The sequence below is a fragment of the Bombus impatiens genome, unplaced genomic scaffold, assembly GCF_000188095.3.
Source record: "Bombus impatiens unplaced genomic scaffold, BIMP_2.2 scf_0217, whole genome shotgun sequence".
Lineage (NCBI taxonomy): Eukaryota > Metazoa > Arthropoda > Insecta > Hymenoptera > Apidae > Bombus > Bombus impatiens.
The window spans coordinates 1115321-1130144 of record NT_176636.1 but is presented as its reverse complement, the minus strand read 5'-3'; the positions used below and the strand labels follow the sequence as shown (position 1 = coordinate 1130144).

At 27.9% G+C, this 14824-nt stretch overlaps 3 protein-coding genes across 4 annotated transcripts; 1 reads left to right on the top strand and 2 right to left on the bottom strand.

Moving 5' to 3' along the window:
- Positions 1-211: 211 nt before the first annotated feature.
- Positions 212-5206, bottom strand: LOC100744847 (putative elongator complex protein 1). The gene is made up of 11 exons (XM_012383408.3): positions 4154-5206; positions 3569-4066; positions 3276-3490; positions 2781-3187; positions 1625-2705; positions 1340-1533; positions 996-1260; positions 773-909; positions 554-708; positions 419-482; positions 212-361 (listed from the first exon to the last, which is right to left on the bottom strand). Exons 1-11 carry the CDS (start codon positions 5015-5017, stop codon positions 297-299), a joined length of 3945 nt encoding a protein of 1314 aa, XP_012238831.1. The 5' UTR covers positions 5018-5206; the 3' UTR covers positions 212-296.
- Positions 5207-5268: 62 nt separating this feature from the next.
- Positions 5269-8360, top strand: LOC100749520. The gene is made up of 8 exons (XM_012383410.3): positions 5269-5492; positions 5579-5686; positions 5759-5824; positions 5896-6011; positions 6133-6411; positions 6487-6694; positions 6775-7001; positions 7076-8360. Exons 1-8 carry the CDS (start codon positions 5445-5447, stop codon positions 7995-7997), a joined length of 1974 nt encoding a protein of 657 aa, XP_012238833.1. The 5' UTR covers positions 5269-5444; the 3' UTR covers positions 7998-8360.
- Positions 8361-8660: 300 nt separating this feature from the next.
- LOC100745456 (histone-lysine N-methyltransferase PR-Set7) lies at positions 8661-12250 on the bottom strand. 2 transcript variants are annotated; one of them, XM_024366378.2, is made up of 6 exons: positions 12186-12250; positions 10979-11181; positions 10483-10606; positions 10024-10397; positions 9766-9956; positions 8661-9689 (listed from the first exon to the last, which is right to left on the bottom strand). In XM_024366378.2, the coding sequence occupies exons 2-6, from the start codon at positions 11096-11098 to the stop codon at positions 9479-9481; spliced, it is 1020 nt and encodes a 339-aa protein (XP_024222146.1). In that variant the 5' UTR covers positions 11099-11181; positions 12186-12250; the 3' UTR covers positions 8661-9478. The 2 variants fall into 2 exon arrangements, with proteins under 2 accessions (XP_024222146.1, XP_003488028.1); XM_003487980.3 differs by having other exon boundaries at positions 11850-12195.
- Between the last annotated feature and the right edge of the window lie 2574 nt (positions 12251-14824).

Here is a 14824-nt window from a genome sequence, read left to right as displayed (position 1 = left end):
ATATATATATATTTGAATTTATATCGAAATGTTTGTTTTATAATAGAAATCAATAGATTTACTATAAAGCTGCGAGTTTGCCTCGCAAAACTTTGTTATAAACTATGATAATTATTGTAACATATTTTATTTCATATATACCTAGAGAGAAATTATCTTTAATGATAAATAACTTAGAGATTTATTAAATAAATGGAAAAATAAGCAGAAATAAATGTATCCTTTTTTTAATGGGAAGATTGTAATTATAAAATATAATTCAAAATTAGGTTTCTAAAAATATTTACTGTTATTAATTAGTAAAATATGTTCAATTTCCAAGGTGAAGAATTAGCTACTGGTGGATGTGTAATATAAGATTCTGAAAATTCGAGTAAGAATTAAGATAAGTTTCCTCAATAGTTTAACAATAACTTACCAACTAATTTGTAACAGGTAGAGAATCCTTGTGAATCTGTCATCGTCGTAAGTTCTGTATTTTCCTAAAATTTTTTACAAACATAAAAATTAGCGCAATTAATTAACTCAATTATAATTATGGTGTAATGTATACCATGTCTGCTAAGCTTGAAGGTGCAGATTTATCCCAGATTTCAGATTTATTTTTTTCTATTATTAAAAGTAACTCTTCCATGGAATTTTGTATTTTTTCCGCATATTTATCGTCATCGAAATACAAAAGCATTTGTATCAATATGTGCAAATCATCTGAAATTAGAAATATTATGTAATATTTATATGATAATTAATTTCTATAAATAAGTACACAAACCTCGTTCTTTGTACGTATTGCTGATAATTTGATACAAAGTTTGTATTAATGCCAGATCCTCGAAGACACTGCCTTCTTTTAAACTTAAAAATTTCCTTTCCTGCTTTCTTCGATTTTTGCTGGATCTATAACTTTTTCTAAAAGTAATACACACGTAAACATATTTAATTTTTAACACAAATTCATTAAAAAAACTTTATTCATTATTCTCAAACGTCCTTACCCAGACATAGTGGACAATCTCGATCTTTGACTCAAAGTTGAACTAACAACGCTACTTGTATCGCTAAGAATATCTGAAATGCCTTTGTTACATATCGACTCATTGTCACAAAGTATTTCATTGTATGATTTTATGTTTCTCTGAGAAATATTGTGCCTGACTGTTGCAAGACGCAATTTATATCGCTCAAAATCTTGTCTATTTTTTTTTATTTGTGATAGAGCGTGATCCGCATATTCGTATACATTAGGTTTTATATGACATTCTAAAATATAACAATTTTAATTAATAATGTAATAAATTGATATTTAACTTATATGCTATTTTTGAAAGTGTAAACCTACCAATCAAATCTAGATTTTTGGTATCATGCGCAATTCTTACAGCATCTTTCCATTGTTTACCATTACATAAAGAGATTATAGCTTCCTTCGCATCTCTGAAATAATTCATTAAAATATGTGCAGCTTCCTCATACTTTTTATCAGTTTTTAGACGTTCTACAAGATCCTGGTAAATCGCGTGTTTTTCTGTTTCACTGAAATATAATTTGATATAATTTAATTTTATAAATTTATAAATCTATAATAATGACTTCAATCTGTTTTATATCTATTGTTTATATTAACCTTAGTTCCATTTGAGTAGATAATATAATAACATCTTGCCAACAACTAGCTAATTTATAAGCATTTAAAGCTTCTTTGATATCACCAGATCTATGAAACATAATTCCAGCTTCATGATAGTGTCGTTTATTCAATAAATATTCACCATAACTTCTGGCTACCTCCTTATACATTTCGCTTTTCTTCTCAAATAATTTTAAAGCTTTTGTGTACAGATTATAATTGCGTATCAAATTTATACATTCGTTAAATCTGTTTGATTCTTTTGCAATATGTTCAAGAGCAGACTCATAACGTTTCAAATGTAAATCAATAGAATATTTCATATAATTCTCATCAAGCTTTTTCAAGCCATTAAGGAATGGAATATATTCTTTGGGGTCTTTTTGTGACTTAGAAGCAATGAACATAGTCAAATCAAAATCGTACATTCCTAAAGCTATATCAAATAGTACATTTACATCCATTATGTATAATAGATATTTTAGTGCTTCATCAGACATTATGTGTTTCTCATATCCCATACTTTTTTCCTCTAACTTCTGAATTTCCTTTATTTTCGTTAACGCAGCTTCTATTCCTTGCTTTTTTTTATCTTTTACCAAACTGATTAATATTGGTTGAATTAAATGATCAGAATTGTTCCTTTCTTCCATAATGTTTCGCAGTAAACTGCAAATCGATTCAATTTTATTTATTTCAAGGTTTCTTGATTCTGACTGATGTCTTCGATAGTAATTTGCATATATTGTCATGGTAACGTCATCATCTGCTAACTCAGACAAGAATAAACTCAACCAACTCGCTTTGGAAACTTGTTCCACGAATTTATTTGCATTCTCGATAAATTTTTTTGGATTATAGTCATAGATCAAGTTCAAGTTTATTCGTTGTCTCCGCATTAAATCGAAGGCAGATAAATAATTGCAATTGTCTAAGTAAAATCCGATAATATATAAAGACAATGCCCTTGGTTGAATGCATTCTAGGTTTCCACGAGGCATTTGCAAAACAACTTTGGAATCTTTAGAAATAGCTGCAATCAATTGAGATCCCCTTTCCACTCTTCTAATATTCATATCTAAAGATATTGATTAATCATCTTAATTATAATATTAAAAATAACTTAACAATTAGAAATTAATGATTGGTATACCTGAAAATGACTTATCATTGAGTCGATTTTCCCATGGCTTTACAGTCAAATCTTGCTTTACTAATTCTTCAAAATCATTCTCGTTCAAGTTAACGCATATTAAAGTATTTTGTGCAGTTGTAAGAAGTAAAAATTCCGAGTGAACGAAAAAACTTGTGATATTGTTAGCAATTTGCTTTCCATTAATTGCAAAACAGTTCCTATGATATAATGACAGTACCATGTGCTTTGTACCAATTTTCACAACTTCTACTTTATACGTATATCCTTGCAATTGTATATCAACTGGAACTAGTTCTGTTTCTTTTGTATATTTTATAATGGAATTGTCTACAATTATGTATGCTTCATCTGAATCTGGAGAACGAACTATGTGTTGAATTAAACCATCCATAATGTGTATTCGCCTTTAAACATTAAAGAATTATTAATTTTCGAAACTAAAGTATAATTTATACTACATTTAAATCAAATAAATTTTTCAAATAAATATACCTCAATATAACTTGTCCCTGTGTTTGATCTTCTATTGCACTTAACATCAAAACACAAAGAAAGCTCTGATCATTTATTGACAATGAACATAAAACGTTGTTTTCATTAAGCCATAAAAAGTGATGCATATTGTAAAAGAAATTTTTATGTTCTAGTAGAATATCCCATTTAATATCATATGTTCCAACATGTTCATAGTCTAAGAGGAATGAGTCCTAATTTTTTTAATGCATTAGTAATTATCCTTTAATCTTTGTGAAATTTTAAATAATTTATAATTCATTTATATTTACCACTAAATACTTGTAAAATATTAATTTTTTACTGGCAGAAACACAGAAGAATGCATTGCTGTCTATCCAGGTAGCTTTGCCTTTTATATCAGGTGCAAAAACAATAGCATTTATGGACTCAGAAGTTTCTAAAGTTTTATGTGCCATTGGTGGTGGTACAATTCCTACTCTAAGACCAGTCATTAATGACTTATTTCCATCAATGATGCCAATAACAGATTTATCATGTACAGTTATGCCTCTACTATGATCAACAGACCAATTATAGTCAAACGTGATAAGTTCTTTGTATGTTAAAACAATCAGTTTTTTGAAACAAGATGTTGTACTCCATGTGGCACATATCAGTAAGTTATCTGTGGGAAATTTAATAGTTTGTTTCAAATACCAATGATAATTATTTTCTGTCCATAGTTGTAGAACTGAAGAAGAATCTGCCTGAATTTGACACCAAATAGTCAAAATTTCTGAATCTGGAGACCAAAATAAATCTTTCACCTAAAATAAGTTTTAAAATATTAAACTTATCATACTCTTTATTATAATTTATTCAGAATAATAATAAATGCAAATATTCACACATACCCTAATTTCTTTTGGTTTAAAAGGAAGTGAAAATTCTCTGTGTTTTAAACCATTTTTCTCAAAGAATACAACAAGGTGCTTGTTTTGTAAAATCTGTGTTGCTGCAATTAAACTACCAGATGGTCTCCATGATAATGATTCTTCCAAACCATTAGCGATCTCACTGGTGTATTGTAAAATACCTTCTCTATTAAATACCTTAAACTGTCTAACTTTATTTTCGGGATGCAATAAACCAACAGCAAATAACAAACCATCATCACGCCAAGTTATTTTATATAATCCATCATCTAGATCGTTTTCACATATTTCTGTTGGTTTAGATATTGCTGCTTTTTTTCCTTCTGAACCATGAAACTGAGTTTCCTTCTTACCCCAACCAACAGTTACAAATTGCTTTTGACCAAAATATTGTGCATGCAGATCTACCTCTGAGATTATTTCAAAAGTAGATACCATTGTAATCACAATACCACTAATTGTAACTAATATGATTATTTCATGATCTGGGCTTAGTTTCATGCATTGTAAATCTGTGTTTAAATCAGTTATCAATTCGTATCTAAATTCAGGTTCTAGATTTATTCTTATAATACTGCCAGATTTACAGACACCATACAGTTCTTGTGTTACACTACAATATTCCAAACCGATGAATTCTAAATTTTCATCGATTTCGAAGAAGCTTATGTCTTCCACATAACTCGATGGAATTTTACATAACTTATTTTTTAAAAGCATATAAAAATCATCATTAGTTGAGTCAACAGTATACAATATTTTTAAATCTTTTACATTTAACATTTGGTTTTCTAGGATATTTAAAAGACGACTAGCGCGTTGTTTTACTACCAAATTCTTCATTATTTAATAATAACGTGATAAAAGCATATAAAAAATAATCGAGGAATTTTTGTTTGCGGTTCACTGGAGGTACAGAAGCGAGAACTTTAAAAACTAACCTCTACACAATTCAAAGTATATAGGCTAATGTGAGAGATACATATATAGGACGATAATAAAAACAGTTCTGTAATTTTTTCTATTTTATATAAATGGAATAAATTAAATAAGTTTAAAGCAGGAATTGTATAGAATAAGGAAAAATGAAGCTGTTCAAATTATATATTATACAACAACAAAAAAATAAAGTGATATGTGAAATATCTTTACCTAACCTAAAATATATCAATAAAATATTCTGACAAGTATATTTTATGAATGTAAAAGAAACTTAAATTCTTGAAATAATATTATATAATTCATTGTTTGTTTCAAACATAAATACACCATGAATTCTACTGATATCACTGATGAAGACGAAGATGTTGTCATAAAAGTATTTTAAATTTTTCTACATTTGATAAATTATCAATAATATATCATTGTTTAATATTTTATTATATTTTACTTTTTATTTTTTAGGGTTCGTCATTATACGAACATTTATGCAAATTAGGTTATACCGACTTTGAAAGTGTAGCAATAGAAAAACAAATACCTAAAAATGAAAAGAAGTATCTTAAACTATTTGTGAGTACTTTTTCAAATGAACCAATGAAAATCATACGATATGCATTTTATAAATGAGTTTTGTATTTTTAGAATTGTATATTTAACGTAAAAAATATTTTTAAAAAATTATATTCTATATACTTGGGAATAATTCAGGTAAATATTATACTCAACATGCTTAAGTAATACTATAAAATATTTGTAATGAAGAATTTTATTTGTGTTAGGATGATAGTATATCCTACAAACAGGTGGAAACTATTTTAAATGCGAAAATTCTTTTAAATGATCATGGTTGTGCAATACATAGTTTTCTTGATAAATATGAATATAAACCATGGAGGTAAACTTTTAAATTTATCAAATGGTACTGAAATTAACTATAATTATCTCAACTATAAAAAGCAAAAATTGGTGCAAGAGTTAAATCAAATAAAACGATATCCATATTATCTTTTTTGCAGGACTATAACATCAAAATTTATTTTATTTGGCACTATTTTATCATCCTCAGCCTATATATCTTATAATACCCAATATAAAAGTTCAGCTAGTTTATTTGCATTAGCTGTATTATATTGTATTAGTTATATAGAATTTTTGAGAATAAGGGCACACAGGGATCTAAAATCTATTGTGTCTTTACAGAATGATTTCTTTGATCTTTGTAAGAAGGGACTGAAAATTTTGAAATATGGGTATAAAATAAAATTGCACCAAGGGAAAAGTTCCCAACAATTTTCGTAAGCTTTTAAATTTTACAATTTATTAGACTATTATGTAATATTATATTATTTCTAATATATCTAATTCAACAGTGATCTCACAGCAGGTAGACTGAAATATTTGCAACCCATAATGGAAAATTTAGTAAAATATTTGGGAGTTATTGCTTGCATCTATTATCATGCTTCTTTAACTCTTATAAAACTGCTACCAGTAGATATTTGTAATGAAGATTTATTAACGAGATTTGATAGTAAATCATTTGAAATACATGGTGAAATAAATTATCAAAAATTGAAGGTTGAAATGAAATATCTTCTAGTACTTATTTTGTAATTAATATTTGTATATTTTTATACATTATGTTATTTTTTTAATAGACTCTATATCATACTTATATCCTCACTCAGTCTGAGATGTTGTATTTATTAACTATAGCATACGATAATTATACTTGGCAGCAATCATACAAGAAAATTCCTGAATTACAATTGGCCTATATCATACGCTTTTTAATTATATATTTAAGCATATATAAAAACAAGTTATCAGAACACATTGATGCTTATTATAGTTTTAAACTAGAACCCATATCATATAAATATAGGTAAGAATGCTTTTTTAAAATGTCTTTATAAATGTTAAAAATTACGGATTGTTTATGTGTTTCTATTATTTTAGAGGTCCAGATTCATCTAAATGGCAAGATTTATATATGCACCTTTATTTAGCTTCTAATAAATTACAGTTGGCTTACAGCCACATATTCTCAATACTCCAAGATATTGATAACAATGTAATTGAAAGTGTAACAAACGAAGGTTGTATGGAGAACACAATGCAGAAGTTAACTGCAGCTCAAAAAAGTATTGACACTGCAAAAGATTTTATTGAGTTTAGTAGTCTATTTCTTGTAAAATCGCAAAATAGTGGTTCTACAATTAACTGTTTGGAAACGAATATTTCAATGTTAAATGCAAATTCGAATATCCATATTGTACCTGATTCAGAACCGGAAATTATGGATGAGGTATTCGAAGAATATATTAGGGAAGAATATTTGAAACCTTTGAGTGAAGAAGCCGACGAAATATCACTGTACAGTTCTAAACGAGATAAAACGTTGTTTAAAAATTTTATGGTTGAATTAAAGGATGCTTTAGCCGATAAGAAAAAATCTATGTCTGAAAGAGAATCAAAGGCACTTGAGCGAATGTATAAAGCTATAACAAAAACAAGTACTTCAGATGATCAGCTTCAGCAAATTTCCACATCTCCACCTATGCCTTCCTTTAATACTTCTTCCTTAATAAACAGTAATAATAAAATTTCTAATTATAGAACAAAACCGCAATTACATGTATTGCTTGAAAAATCTAATGTTGCTCAATCGATTATTAAAAGTGAAGAAGATTTAAAGGACAAGAATATGGATGACACATTAATAGAAGAAATGTCACTAAGTAATATTATACATTTACCAAAAAAATCGGAGTTCTCATCTCTTTTACCACCACCATTTTTAAAAGCAAAAGAAGAAACTTTTATAGGAAGCGGTGAAAATTCTGAGGATGATGAAGAAATTACGGTGGAGAATAAATAAAAAATCATGCAATATGTATTTATTGTTACGAAAATACTTTGTATTGGGAATCAAGTAGTTTCATTCATATGATAAAATACTAATATATTTTGTGAGAATACATACTATAATGTGTTTATTTACAGATTCGAAATAAATTACATATTTTATGTATGATTCTCATTAAAATAAAACTATATCTGTATAAGTTGTGTCCTTTATAATACTAATGATAACGACAATAATGATTAATATTAACATACACTATTACAATACTACTATCAACATAGAATTTTAATTTTTTTAATTTATTTCTGTCATATAATTGTATAAAATGCTTCAACAAATCGATAAAAAACACGAATAAATTATCGCATAAATAGACTTGGCAATGATAAAATTCTACAGTAAATTATCAACTCGTTTTATAAGTTATTATAAGTTATACTTAAAACTAATAGTAAATATTATTCAATAAAAGAAATACTGATGAAATATTGGTGAAAGTACTTAGGCAAAATATACACAAAATTTTATAGAGATTTATTTAGGATATGAAAGATCATAGATATTTTATTTCTTCATGTGAAGGCATTTCTTTTAGTTTTTTATTTGCATATAATAAAAGATGAATTACGATATCTCAGTTTCCTAAATTTCCAAAAAAGATTGAGATTGCGAATATTATTTACTTCTATCAATTAAACTACTTTTATTTATAATGTTATTACATAACATCTTTCGTTTATAAAGTTAATTACGAATTACCTCACGTCATTTGGAATTTGGCAGTGACAAATTGACAGAAAACAAAAGTAACTGTTTTACAGTACAGGTATCGCGACACAGAGATCGAAGTACTCCGTAATAAAATACTTAAAAGAAAAGAAAACACATTTGTAATCATATCAGTGTATTACAAATCCTTCAACCAGGAAAGGTTGTCGCCTAGTATATTGTGATGTCTAATGAGGTGTCTTATCTGTAGTCAATAATACTAGACTGAATCTAAGACTAGATGAAGCATTTGTTATTAAAGATCGTAAAGAAACTGTACATATTTGTTCATAAACTGTGACACGAAAATGTCTTATAGTCGTAAAATAATAATTAAATATAATAGTAACAACATTAAAAAAGTATTTGATTAAAAATTTTTAATATCTATTTTGTCAGTTTGATGTTTTTAATAGTTTATGAATGTTTATGAATGAAATTTATGTAACAAAGAAAACACGTATGCAAGCTAAACTATCAATTTTATAAAATATCAAATACTTCTAATTCCTCTTGCTTTGTTACATAGATAAGGAAGTATATAATTACATATTTGTTATATCAAAGTAGAGATACATTCATCTTAGAAACATTTTTACTCATAAAATTCAACTAAAATTCTCTATATGTATTTATTGTTCCTTCATAGGAGGAACAAAATCAATTGAACGAATTCTGCTGTACAATACATCATGCTATTATAACTAATTAATTATTTGAAAGCGCTATAATGCCAACCATGGGTGATGACGAATAGCTTCGCGACTTCGATCTCCGTAATCATATGTTATTTCCACCCCTATAGGTATATTTTCTTTCGCCGTAAGTACCAGGTGTGGCGTCGACTCTACTTCTACGACTCGAGCGATTAAATTACCATTTCTTGAATGATTTACTAATCTACCTAACTTATCAGTCTCTGCTGTTGCATCGACGCTAAAAATATGGTGATGTTGTAAGTGGTCAATGATTTACAATAATTTTATGAACAATTAATGAAGAAAATACCTACCAATACTGATGATTACGATGTTGAAAATAATACATATAACACCCAGTGTTCTGGTCTTGTGCGTATATTTTTTCACGTTTCTTTGCTGTTACTTGATCGATTAATTCACCAATATATTCTACTACAAATTCTCCTTTCATGAACTCTCGTGTTGTTACTACACCACGACCTTTACCAGCAAAGTGTCTTACCTAAAGAAAAATATTTTATGTGGAATTTACGATAAAATAACAACTTTCTTTCATCAACTTGTCTTACTTCTAAGCCTTCTTCTACTTGATAAAGCACTTTATTTTCCATATCACGTTGCTTTTCTTCTAATACAGCTTTCTTTGATTTTCTTACACTGCGGCGTACTGGAAAGTAGTCAGTAAGCTTATGATTTGTACTTTTAGTATTTGAAGAATCTATTGACCGATTTGTGGCAGACTGATTGCTGGTTAATTTTCTACGGCTATGATTAGCAGACTTTTTTAAAGGTTGTTGCTCCAAATTAAGTGTGGGAGTTACTACAGGTTTCTTATGCATATTTTCATTCGTATTTCTTTCATCTAAATCTTCCAATTGATGGTTTGGCATGTTAATCCTGTGTGGTGTTGACGGACCATGAATAGGTACTGCTACAGGTGTTTCTGAAAATTTGTTTATTTATTGAATCATTATCATTTAAATATATGTACATTATGACCTATCAATTAGCAATTAATGAAATGTTACCATCCGTTCTGAATTGACCAACATCAGTGAGAATATCATTTTGTACATCATTGGTTTCTTTACTTCCATAAAACCTTTCTTCAATAGGCAGGATAGAAGCTTTATTTTTAGGGACATCTGTAATCTATGTTTTAAAATGAATGATACTATTGTATATTTTATCATTTTGAATAAAAAATATATATTTGTATATAAGTTATAAAATATACTTAGATTAAAGAATATGGATACAATGAACCAATTGGTCAAATCATAAATAGAACCCAATAACATGTAAAATACTCAAATACTCAAATACTCAAAATAACATGTAAAATACTCTAAAAATGCTCAGTCTTACACAGTTATAACATTTGAATTAGTAGATTTCTAAACTTAAAACTGGTATCATTGAACTCTAACAAGTATTTTTAGTAAATATAAATTTCAACCAAAAAATTGGGCATTCAGAGGAAAAATTCACATGTTTAATTTGTATTTGAAACAAATTACGTACTTGTGTATAGAAAAAGGAACTTATGCACATAGGCACTTTATGTGCTTCAGATACTGAATGGATCTCATCAGAATTAACATTTTTAACATTACTATCATGCAGTTTAGCCTCCTTCTTCATTGGTGAAGTTATATCATATTGAGGGGATAAAACAGCAGCTCTTGTACGAATTGTATTTCTTGTTTGCACACGTTTTCGTCTTCCTACAATTAAATTAACCATTTATACTCTATATTTTATAAATCTTCCGAAATATAAAATATTAAATATGATAATATACAAAATTATATACCATAGCTAATTGTAATATTAATTTTATCTAACATTTTATTTTTGTTAAATATGAGTTTTTAAACTATGTACATTATACGTACATATATTATGTCACTGATCAAGTTTCATGTCTTATCATTGTAATTACAGAACCTACACAACATTGTATACATATGTAACAGTATATATGTATGTATATCTGTGAATATCGTATTGTCATAGATGCATATTAATATCTACGACACTTTGTGAAAAATATTATTGCAATAATAATTGTTTGTTACAATGAGCGTGACGAATGAGTAATGAAATATAAAAAATATGTACATAGATATAAAATTTAATATTTTCGAATATATCATTTTCTGGTGACTAGAAATATATTTTAGGAGCGTAAGTGTATAAATAAAAATTGGGGACAATTTATTTGGTAAAAATTGTGCAGAAATTAAGTGATGTTCTGGGAAACTAGCGTCTTTGAGGTAACATTCAAAATGGAGAGGAAGAGAGGAAGTAAAAACCATCAAAACATAACCTAATTATCGGAATAAAATGTTTAGTGAAAATGTAGATGAATTTTTTCGAATTATATTCCTACCTTTCACCATGTTACCCCTTGATTTTCCTATGTAACGGATGAATACTGATTCTACTTTTCCCATACAAAATTCTAGCTACGCGAGACGGCCGTTTCGATTCACTTCGACGCTAATGTACTTAACATAAATGATTCCTTGATTAATTCGAATTTTCACACTCGTGTATTTTTTTACGAAACGTGTTCGTTTTATTTTTACAAACACGAGGCAACATTTAAGACCGAATAATAAGTAATTTATATAGTCGCCATTGTTCACAATTTCATTAATCTATTCGAAGCATTTTGTGAGGAGGCAAGGCAGTAATTGTAATTACAAACATCGAAATAACATACCGGATATGCCGCCATGTTGCTTACTATGCTACACGATATACTATTATTAAATTAGATACTATCTGTATCTTTGAGTACTGTAGATACACACATATATTTCCTTTATTGCTCTCTAAATACATTTTATAGATTAGGTTTCTCATTTTTTCTCGTATCTTTATCCCTTTATCCCTCGTCCATACAATTCAATTTTGTAGGATACAATCAGTCAGGAATTGATACTTCATAATCAAAATTAAATTTTTACAACGTTCGCTTTCTATAGAGTTATATATTTCATAAACTATATATACGTGATTTTACAATGTTAATCTGTATATTTCTTTACAATTAAACCTACAATGGCTCACAAAATTAGTTGAACACCTACTATAACAGATTTTTATGGATATATTACATTATATGTATTACATGTAACTTTTTAAAATTTCGTTAACACTATAATGAGACACGATTATCTCAATTATAATAGTAAAATTTGAAATCACTCCAAAAACGTGTATAGAACTCACAAAACATTTATTGCAGACATATATATATATATATATATAGCGAAAAATTAGTATACAGCATGAATAGTAATTTTAAGCATACAATTACTGCTAAAAGTGGTCTCATTACATATTCTGCTTATTAATATAACGAACAATTGACTGTTTAAATACTTTGATGATTTTTACGAAGTTTAATTTTTCATTACAATGCTAATGAAATTTTAAAATGTTTTGTATAATATACATATAAAAAATTTCTACGACTATTTAAATATTTTCGTGAGCTACTATTTATGCTTCATAAATTATAAATTCACTATGTTATATTTTCTTATACTAAACCTGTTTTAAGTTGTAAAATTCAGCTGTTAGTCATACTAGAACTTCTTTATAATAAATACGTCTAAACCGTGTATAATGCCATAAAATTCGGATCTTCTTACTAAATAAAAGGTATGCATATACATGTGTAAAAATAATTGAAAAATGCAATAAGACAGTCATTGTTTGATTTATATAATACAGAAATGTTCAAAGACATATACATCTTCTAAGAATAAAGAATATATCATTACATGATTAATACGAAGACTCATTGAAAAAATACATATGTTTAACTCTAACTAAAAAAAATAAGATAAAGCAGCAAGATACAACAATTAAAAGTGTCTCATATATATGTATGTACATTGATAACTTAAACGTATAAATTTAATTATTTATTTTCTACATTCGCGATATAAAATTGACGAAATCAAATCATTTTCCTATATCGTTTAGTTCCAGGAGTTGGCCACCAGATAGCGGTGTCAGCGGCGCGAAGCTCGGATCGATCGTATTAGAACGATGTTATTTTTTAGATAGATTTAGGTAAGCAATCGTAGAATTCTAGATGAACACATATTATTTTAGTGAAACGTCGGCTCGAAATCCTTTGATTTTCCGAAGAAAATCTAAATCTATCGAAATCTGAGTTATTTGATATTTCTGTAAAGAGATAGCTGTCATATTCTTTTCTTTTTACCGCGGATACTTTAAATCAACTAACGATCAGCGCGGCGCCTCTGCAACGTTGCCAAGCGTCCGCCCAGCTCATTTAAGTGTAACCACGCGCTTACGAACACATGATACGCGATATGCATGGTTTGTTTACTGTTCATTGTAATTTCGAAGTACACGTGCTCAAATAAGCAATTGTTAAAAAATTATCGTGTTCGTTTTAACACGTATCAACGACTTGTCTTCTCGTGTCTTTCGTGTTTTTAGTCAAAGTGACCTGTGATTCGTACTACAAATCAGAGAGGAGCCAGTAAATCAGCGAACTATCTATTTAAATGGTATTATAAATAAATATACTGATCCAAAGTTTTTTTTGTCAGATTGAAGAAACAAGATACCTACAAATTATCCCAATATAAAAGAACCATTTATTTTTAATCATTTAGAACTATCAGAATTGCATGTTAACGCCTAAATATTTTGTTAATATTATTTACACCGATCCTTGCTTGCCTCACTGTTCGCTTTAAATTTGCATGCATTGTCATGAAAAATGTAGTTACGGAATAGTCGATAGATGTCAGAATTTTCCGCTCTTTTTATTCGTGTTTTAAACACCTTATATGGGTTTATCTTTTGCTTTTTCGATCTAATTATGAGCTAATGTTTCAATTAGAATTATTATATAATATCATTGATCAAGAGGAATAAGAATCGATGTTACGTTAAGTTAAGTTTATTGTTCTCTCCCTGGTTACAATCTTTACATTGATTTCGTCGAAGGAAGGCGTTATTCAGAAGCCATCTTGCTTCGGTTTCCGCGCTAATTTCAAATTTTAACTTGTTAAATTGCACGTTTTCATTACATACCGTATCGGTCATACTTTTCTTTTTTTTCTGTAATCGCTTAGTGTTATTAATTGTATTAATATAAAAGTACAAAAATACAGACTTAACATTATATCTTACTCTACTTCATAAACGATATATATTGGCCAAATATTCATGCACTTGTCGACATCTTTTATGAATATATTATGTTATAACTACATTAGTACTGTAATAACACCCAACTATCTGGATTATATTAGTAACATTTGAAACAATTCTGAATATGTATATAGAAATTGTAAGATATCTAGTACA